Raw genomic sequence first — 10,000 nt, 5'->3', positions numbered from 1 at the left:
TGTGTGTATGTGTATGTGTATCTCAGTAGGACTGTGGCATTTTCAGAGTACATGAATTGTGTTTTGTGCTCTTAAACTTTGTATCTGTATGGGTGTGCAGACACTTTGGATGTGGGATAGCCTGAGGCAGGTCTGTGTGTGTGTGTGTGTGTGTGTGTGTGTGTGTGTGTGTGTGCGTGAGTGAGTGCTTCTGTCTGGACCACAGCGAGTGAAACCCAGCTTTAAAGCGTGGGCTCCGTTGAGCTCAGTAGCAGGTGGGTGGGAGGACTTCACTCAGACCAGGGGAGGGAAAAAAAGTCCAAAAAAAAAAGGAATAAAAAAAAAAATTGAATGGCTGTGCGTAGGAAACAGAGGCACAGACAGACACATCTCTCAAAGAAAAATAGAGAAAGAAAACCACTAAAACTCCCCAGCCAAAAACATTAAGACTTCCAAACTAAGTATTAGTATACTGTAGTACACTGAGTATACTGAGTTTGCTTTTTCAATCTTGCTACTCTATAATGTGATTAATCTCTATGTCAGCATCACCTGCCTGTGTGTTAAAGTGCTCCCCCCTCCTAGTAGGCATGCCAAGCGTGTAGCGGGCGTTTGTCCGTATTTCATAGCCTTGTAAACGCTCCTCTGTTTGCTGTGGTTGTGCCCAGTTCTCCCATCTCTCGTGCTGTGAGCAGCCAGAAGCAGCCAGAAACGACTGCATTAAAGATGCTTGGATGGGTCACCGCATGGGATGCAGCAGCACAGATGCGGCAATGCCGTTTGATTGTGTGTGTGTGTGTGTGTGTGTGTGTGTGTGTGTGTGTGTGTGTGTGTGTGTTTGTGAGTATGTATTTGTGTGTGTATGTTTTTGTGTGTGTGTGTATGTGTGTGTTTGTGAGTATGTGTGTGTGTGTGTGTGTGTGTGTGTGTGTGTGTGTGTTTGGGAGTATGTATTTGTGTGTGTGTGTGTGTGTGTGTGTGTGTTTGTGTGTGTGTGTGTGTGTGCAGGCATGTGAAACCAGTGCATAAAAGCCAGACAGGAATCATGGGAGGCTCTACTCTGCTGTATTCACTGTTCTGTGAAAATGGCTCTTTTTATTGCACATCTGCCTATGAGTTTGTATTTATATTCTACTGTCAGTTTATGATTTTCTTTATACATATTTAAGCTATTGTTAATAACTGATGTTGTTGCAATATTAGAATATTACAATAGCTGCTGTTTTATACTATATCTGGCTATGAATCTGAGGCCTTTATTTTAACATAATTCACTGCTCCTGTCATGTGTGACTGTGATGGTCTTTACTCAATTTGAGTCGACGCATCCACAAATATTTTCCCTCTCGTTGCAGTGTGATGTAATTTTTGGATATGCGACATTTTGATGGACTTTTCAAGCAACACTGATTACTGCCTTAGGCATGTTCTCTCTCAAATCCCCACCAGCCTGTGAGAGTCATGAGGGCGTCTATACACAACAAACCTGTGATGTGGTGAATCAGCCAGTCACACTCATTTTATTATACCTGCTAATAGCTGGCAATAACCCGGCATACTGTATATAGTGAATACTGTATGCTGCATATGGACCTCATACCAGCATATATATATATATACACACATACTACATTACATATATATAATGTTTTTTGAGTACAAAACTGCACACTGATGCAGATTTTACAAGAAATAATAAATAGCATAAAACTGTTTATAAGCATCAAATAAAATAAAGACACGTGTCTCTATTCCATGCCTTTTTGATGAGTTCTAAACCCATTACGTACGCAGGATCATTGGGTGTCTCTCTCTTGTTAAGTCCCCCACTCCAGACAAAAACTAAATCCAATATGCTTCTTCACTTGACTTCCTGTTCCAGTCCACTCCTCCCACCCAAGGCACGTCACATGACTTCCTCCCTCCCCTCCCGAAGCAGACGGCGTGGTTAGTTGGCACCTCTGCTCCATTCAGGGATCTTTCCCAGTGTGCTCTCATGCCAGTCACCCTCCGGGCCAGACAGACTGGCATATGGGTGGCATATGCCTCTCCCTGCGTGCCCGCTGCAGCCGCGCCCGGCGCCGTTCAGCCCGGAGTCGATCCTCTGGAGGAGGACCAGGAGACTGGTGCCATGGGTCGGCCATCTCGCTTACTTACAGAATAGGAGAGACAGACGGCTCAGGACAAACAGTCTCTGGGCCAGCCAGACCCCATTCACCTCCTGTAATGTCTTTTAAAATAATATCTCATGTGTGGCGATGACTATGTGTGGTGCTCACGATGGACTGAATCATCAGTGGAAGTAGGTAGGAGGCAGGTAGAGGTTTGTTGCGAGATTTTTGGGGCTGTCGGTTTAGTTTTATCTCCGGGCCTACTGCTTTCTGTTTTTAAATTTCATAAAATAAGACAAATAAACGGTTTTCTTGATGCCGAGAGGATGTGGCTAACAGGTGAGTGGTTGTCAGTGATAGGAAAGCTTCCCTAAGCACCTTCAGGTGCCAAGGCTCTAGGCCACTGTCATAACTTCACACGCTGTTAGCCATATTTTCAGAGAGAAGGAAGACAGGGTCTTATTTACGATGGAACTTAAGTATGTCCTTCTGGTTCAAAGCTGTGCCATGAGAATGGTGATTCGTCAAACTGACGACACACACGACGAGAAGGCTACAGATAGGCTACTGTACATGATCTTGCAATGTGGCCAATGTCCCAACCAAGATGCGGCAAGAATTTATGTCTATGATCGTCTAGTCTGACATGGTCAATCGTAAAAGAACATCGTGGAAGACAAAAACAATCGTGTAATCTGCATACTCCATTACATATGCCAGGCTCCCCAGAAGGAGCTTGCTCAAGGGAACAGTAGTGGCAGCTGGGGATTGAACCCACAACGTTCTGGCTGCTGTATGCTAGTGCAGCTCATCGGCCATTACTACACGCCACCCTACCACCAGCCCTCCAAGTTACAACATTAGTCCCTAACATTTTTTGGATTTATCGTTGTCAAAGATGTGTATGTGGTGGGAGTGAGGTCTGTTTACAACAGTGGAGTCTGTTTACAAGAGTTAACTAGTACTTACATGTTTAGTGTTTGTAGCCTGTAGCCTTGTGTTTGTAGCCTACTGAGTTTCCAGCAGTGTAAGAGCTGTGACTCTGACTCTACCATTGAAAGTCATGTTTAAAATTGTGCTGGCATGCTTATTATGGTAAGTCAGGCCACCTCTAGCCCCAGTCAGTGTCTGTACTCTGGGACACACTAGAAACTGACTCTGTAGTGTGTGTGTGTGTGTGAGTGTGTGGGTGGGTGGGTGTGCACGTGTGGGAGCTTTGGCAAACTGCAGGTGTGCATACATGAGAGCATGCCATCCTCTTCCACAGCTTCCACACAAGGTGGCCATTTTTATATTAGCATGCAACAACGCGTAGGGACACGGAAACTGGCATCAGTTATGTGGTTTTGCTAAAGGCATTACGGTAAGATGATTACCGTATTTTCTGGACTATAAGTCGCACCGGAGTATAAGTCGAAAAATGAAGAGGAAAAAAACATATATATACCAGAGGAGGCTCCTTCATTGAGGAAAGGGAGGAACACCCTCCCTAAAATTTCAAAGAAAAATAAAAAATATATAAAGTGAATTACTAATCTGATAAATTACTGTTAATATTACTATTTTTAACACTTTGAATGAACAAAATCGTTCCCCTGGGTCAAAATGCCAACAGCACCCCCTATCGCTATTGAAAATTACTGCATGGAGGAGCTTCCTCCTCAAGCCCCTCATTGAAGTCCATTATAAACGCCTCGGACCCCAGCGGCTCGTGAATCACGTCGTTTTCAATGGCCAAGGGAGGAAGCTCCTCCGTACAGTAATTTTCAATTGCGATAGAGGGTGCTGTTTTTAGCGGCAACGGTTCAAGAACGTTATCTGCAGTCTACGAATCTTATGTTGAACGGAAAGCTTGTTTGTTGTTTGCTCGTGAAATAAACTGTACAATGGAATCAGAGGACAATCTCAAATCTTTTATACATTCAAATACACTGTGACTACTCTGATGTATGATGAATGTTTATCAAAGCAGGAAGACCAGCTCCAAAAATTCATATTCCAAAACAAGATGGTAAGGCTAGTGTAGGCTACTGAATGCTACATAGTCAGACAAATAGGCTACTCATGGCTAACTGGTAACGTTAGCACAGAAAACAATCAGCCATAGCCTACTGCTGGCCTGTCACATACGTGGACAGTTCACTTGGTGATAAAACATTTTTGGATAGTTATGAGTTGTTATAATCATCCAAGTTATGCCTTAACTAAACAATTGTTAAATAAGGTTTTTGTTGTTATGTTCTTGTTTTCACTGTTCTAAATGTATCTTTGGATGGTAACATTGTTAATGAATGTTTCAGACCATGATGCATTCCTTTAATGACGTCTTCAATAACATTTGCCTTTCGAGTAGCCTATGCTTTCATAAATTCCCACTTAGCTATTACAACCTGTCTTTAAATTATAGGGATTTGGCTTTGCATGTTACAAATAACCACATTTAAGGTCTATTTTTAATGGTAAATAGTTACATGGTTTTATAAAACAAGTGTTTATTTTTATTATTATAGACTTTTCTGCCAATGTAGGCTATTACACTGAGCAAAACCTCCAGACTTTCCGTAATTGACTTCCCAGACCTAAATTTACATTTATTTACATTTACATTTATTAATTTAGCACTATTATCCAAAGTGACTTATATATTTAAATTATATTACAAAGTTCATTGTGCCCCCCCCCAGACCCCCCGAGAATGTCAGAACAGCATTTATTGCACAACATTGCCAGTTAAAATGCTACATATTACATACTGCTGCTATAAATGTGTCTGGGTAGGCGGCCTACATACTCTATTGTTCACATATGCCACCAACACCATCACAACCTCCCATTTGCCACTAACGCCAATCATTCCTTCAATTTATCCCAGACATTCCTTCCTCCGTTATTTTTTTAACCACCAGCCGCCACTGATATATACATATATATATATATGTTGCACCTGAGTCACAGGACCAGCCAAACTATGAAAAAAGTGCAACCGAAAATACGGTACATGAGTGGCAGATTAGGTAGCATTATGTAAACTAAAGCAAGAAGATTGGCACACCGAAGACCACTGGTAGACCTCAGTAGCAAAATTCACCGTAACAAGCTTTTAAAAACAGTGTTTCATCCGTTTTCATGTTTATACCTTGCGACTCCCATTAAGAGAGATAAGCTTGAGTGACTGATATAGGTTTGACTGACTGTCTTTGTGCATATGGACCTGCTGCCCATGAACAGGGGATCCTCTCCACCATCATAGATCATGGGTGGATGTCACTAACGGTCAAAAAAGAACCTTGTAATGTAGCATTGGAAAATGTCTCTTAGGCGGGGAAAGTGGAAGACACTGGTTAGGCTTCCAGCAGTGTTAACTCTTATATCTCCTGTATATAGAGGGGACATCATGTTGAATGGTTATGTTGTTCTGAAGGGAGATTTTTTCTCTATACTGTGTAAGCTTATGCCTAATGTTACAGTGCAGCATATGCTTTTATATGTTGAAAATAGATTAGCTTAGAGACATTAAAATGCTGAATGATGTAACACAAACCCAAGGAAATTTAGTGTTTGCTTTGAAAACTGCTTATCTAATTTAAGGGAGAAAACAGTTTTATGTTAATTATTCTTGCATGACCTTTCCAGTCTTCAATGTGTATGTTAGTCTGTTCACACACACACAACACACACACACACACACACACACACACACACACACACACACACACAAACACACACACACACACACACATTTACCCTCTTAAAAGTGGTGCAACTCCGGTGTTCCGTCAGTGTTAACTGTCCTTATGTACCTCACATGGCTGACCTGTCAAAGAGTAATGTCTATCTATGATGCCGCATGTTAAAGGATTTCCCCCCAGCTTTGCCCTCTGTGGTTTTCAGTGTGTGTGTTTCTGCCCCTGGCCGCCCCCCACTCCCTCTCCACCCTGGCTGGGTGCTTTCAGCGGGGGCAGCCAGCGCTGTTGTTTCTCCCCCAGACCAGTAGGAGGAGCTGTCTGTATGTCCCCCGGCTGGGCTCTCTGCCTGCTTGCTGGCTGGCTGGTTTGGCTGGCTGGCTAAGCTGCTGTGTTAACCCTCTCTCTTCTTCTCCCCCTCCTCTCCTCTCCTCTCCTGTCCTCTCCTCTCTTCTCCTCTGTCTCTCTCTCTCTCTCGTGGCACCCAGGCGCGGCTTCCCTCCTGTTCATCCACCTTAAGCATTGCTGAGGTATTCCTTGCATGTTGTTTACGATGCATCACCATGGCGACGGCACCACCACCTCACTCCACCCTCACCCTACTCCTCCTGTTGCCTTTGTTACCTGCCTGCTTCGCTGCACCTCCATTCTTGTGTCTTGCTTGCCCCCCCCCCCCACCACCACACAGCACCACCCACTCACCCCCACCCTCACCCCCTCAACCTCAATCCCCACCCCCACCCACCACAAACACTACTGCATCATTAGGAAGTGGACTACTCTTTGCTCATCATTGATCTGCAGTGGTCTTTTATTGCATCTTGCCATTGGGATGACTGTTTAATGATTCCGAGTCTGTTTTTGAAAGGATTATGCTCAGCACAGATCATATTGTATTTTTTGTTTCCATAAACATATGTTTCTTTTGTGTTTTTAGTGTAAAAATAAAGATACACTTCATTGTGTACATGAACCCATTTTCTCATAACACATTTTCATATTCATACACATCAACCTACAAATGTACTCACACACACAGGCACACACACACACACACACACACACACACACACACACACACACACATTCACTGAGACCACCTCCCCAATTAGCCCCTGACCCTTCAACCCTGAGTCCCAGAGTTGAAAGGTCAAAGATCGACCTCATTTTCAGCAGTGTGGTGTTGTTTGAACTTAATGGCCACCTACCCACCATGCCCCCTTGTAAATCTCAGTAGCTGTTCTGAGTTTCTCATGCCTGCCGTCAGTGCAGATGTGCAACTGCCACATGTGACCACAGATGACCACAAGGAAGCTAGCTAGATTGACCCATCTTCTCTGGGCCCATCCATTGACTGATTGAGTATAATCTAGTGTAGACCTCCCACAAAGCAGGCTGCCTGAACAAGGGATATTATTATGACTATGTCCAGTCTTAATGCTTTTTTGACCATGTAGCCGCAATCAGTCCTGTGGTCTTTCCCGATGCATATCAGGGTTGTTTCCATGCCCTGTGGCACAGATTGCTTGTATGTAGGGAGGGCTGAGGTGGCACAGATGTTGCCATGGTGCGATGACTTCCTCTGCCTTTTCTGTGGTGTTTGATGACACTAAGCATTTGTTGTGGCTGGTCCACCTGTGCACTGAAAAGACCACTGATTTATGCAGGCTGTCACAGCAGCATATAGCCAATGAGAGACCATTATCATGGTTTCCGTGGTAATACCTGATTTGACCTTCCTGTCATGAAGGTGACATAGCTATATGACATAATGAGATGGGACATGATGTGACCTCATATCTGCAGCCATTGCGCTCATTCCACTTCATGGCAGAAGGTGATGCATGCTGGACTTTTGCACAGGGCACATTGTGTACGCATCGCGTTCAGCCAGATATGCATTAAGTCGAATGAGCCTATTTATTCCCATAATTTGATGAGTCACGACATACATTATGTCCAGCTGTCAGGACACATTACGTTGTGCACATAAACGACTGCCTGGATTGGACACAGGACAAGTTCATAGGACACGTTTGCACCAACTGTAAATACTCTAACTACAGTGTAAGAACTCCACTTGTATACTTCCACACACTGACGCTACAAGGCAGATGAGGGGTGATTGAGAGATGAAGAAGGGATATTGTTCATTTTATGACGTGTCCACAATGTGTACATTATAACGTACCAACAAAGAAGAGTTGCAAGAGTTTAGGAGACAGCGACAACAACACGTTACATTTAAATAGCACTTTTCTCAACACTCAAAGCGCTTCACATGAAAGGGGGGACCTCACTAGAAGCTGTCAATCATCTCCATTGCCACACCCACTCAGATTTCTCACCCCCACCCTCCCCACATGACCTGGAGGGAGTCTTTTGAGTTGTCATTCGCCTTCATCTCTCACTTCCTGTTACTATTCCTGCCATCATGATTTATTTTTGAGATTTGTTAGGTGGTTTGTGTGTCACTGAGAGTATGTGTGTGTGTGTGTGTGTGTGTGTGTGTGTGTGTGTGTGTGTGTGTATGTGTGTGTGTGCGTGTGTGAGATATTCTAAGAGACACGAGTGCATGTTCTCACACCCTGTGCATATGTTGAACTTGTGAGTTTGTCTCTTGTGTTTGCGGGTGCCTGGCTGAGCCTGTCTCTGTGTCCACGGGCTTGGGTTTTTCTGTGTTGTAGTGTGTATGTGTTTGTGACGATATGTCTGTAAATGTGTTTTGGTGTCTCTGTCTCTGTGAGTGTGCATGCTTGTACGTGTGTGAAAGTACCTGCTTGTTTTATACATGTATGTAGTGTGTGTATGTGTGGGTGTGGGAGAGTGTGTGTGTGTGTGTGTGTGTGCGAGAGAGTTTGTATGTGTCTATGTGTCTGCGTAGATGTTTGTCTTAACATGCAAATGTCCCTCTGTGTTGGCTTGTGTGCTTTTGTGCATAAATATTTGGCTCCACATGTGTTTGTGTGTGTGCGTGTGCGCGTGTTTGCGCACATGCTTGTGTTAGCAGTGAGTGTGTGTGAGCAGTGAATGAGTGTGTGTGTGTGAGTTAAGTTTGTATGCACACACGCACATGTGTGTGTGTGTGTGTGTGTATGTGTGTGTCAGTGAGTGACTGTCCTGTGGCTCCCTCCAGGCCTCACGGCGAGAGTTCAGGGCTCACCTGGATGAGGTCATCACGCTCAAGTCCAGGTATTCTACCTTGGACCAGGTAAACAGCTCACCTTCTTCCCTCCCCCCACCCTTATTCTCCACCGCACCAGCATGCCAACATGGCCGCCCACCAGACACGGCTCAGCAACACAGCACAGGACAGGGCAGCACTGCAACACAGGACAGGACAGGGCAGCACTGCAACACAGCACAGGACAGGACAGAACAGCACTGCAACACAGCACAGGACAGGACAGGGCAGCACTGCAACACAGCACAGGACAGAACAGCACTGCAACACAGCACAGGACAGAACAGCACTGCAACACAGCACAGGACAGGACAGGGCAGCACTGCAACACAGCACAGGACAGAACAGCACTGCAACACAGCACAGGACAGGACAGGGCAGCACTGCAACACAGCACAGGACAGAACAGCACTGCAACACAGCACAGGACAGGACAGGGCAGCACTGCAACACAGCACAGCACAGGACAGGGCAGCACTGCAACACAGCACAGGACAGGGCAGCACTGCAACACAGCACAGGACAGAACAGCACTGCAACACAGCACAGGACAGGACAGGGCAGCACTGCAACACAGCACAGGACAGGACAGGACAGCACTGCAACACAGCACAGGACAGGGCAGCACTGCAACACAGCACAGGACAGGACAGGACAGCACTGCAACACAGCACAGGACAGCACACCCTGGGGGCAGTGGTAGTGTAGTGGTTAAGGAGCTGGGCTAGCGTGCAGTAGCCTGAAAGTTGTCGGTTCAATTCCCGGCTTCCACCGTTGTGCCCTTGAGCAAGGCACTTAACCCCAAGTTGCTCCGGGGACAATGTGATCCCTTGTAATATAGCTGACATACTGGTATGTAAGTCACTTTGGTCAAGAAGTGTCTGCTAAAATGTAATGTAATGTAGGACAGGACAGCACTGCAACACAGTATAGCACAGGACAGGACAGCACTGCAACACAGTATAGCATAGCATTATAATCACTGCATAATATAGCATTATAAGCACTGCAACACAGCACAGCGTAGCACTGCAACACAGCAC

At 45.1% G+C, this 10,000-nt stretch overlaps 1 protein-coding gene across 2 annotated transcripts in view; it reads left to right on the top strand.

Moving 5' to 3' along the window:
* Window positions 1–10,000, top strand: part of gphnb (gephyrin b) — a 107,982-nt gene that overhangs the window by 73,843 nt on the left and 24,139 nt on the right. The window contains exons 9-10 of one of the 2 annotated variants that reach the window (XM_076272074.1): window positions 6,262–6,303; window positions 8,910–8,984. The exons of the other annotated variant lie outside the window; for it this stretch is intronic. Of the exons in view, the coding sequence (XP_076128189.1) occupies window positions 6,262–6,303; window positions 8,910–8,984 (117 nt within the window). The remainder of the gene's footprint in view (window positions 1–6,261; window positions 6,304–8,909; window positions 8,985–10,000) is intronic. 2 annotated transcript variants of the gene reach the window in all.

The sequence above is a fragment of the Alosa pseudoharengus genome, unplaced genomic scaffold (assembly GCF_046254945.1).
Source record: "Alosa pseudoharengus isolate Yale_2024_CS ecotype anadromous, Long Island Sound unplaced genomic scaffold, YU_APseudo_1.1 YU_APseudo_1.1_scf_7, whole genome shotgun sequence".
Lineage (NCBI taxonomy): Eukaryota > Metazoa > Chordata > Actinopteri > Clupeiformes > Clupeidae > Alosa > Alosa pseudoharengus.
The sequence above is the reverse complement of the archived record's forward strand: the minus strand, read 5'-3'. Positions and strand labels throughout refer to the sequence as shown.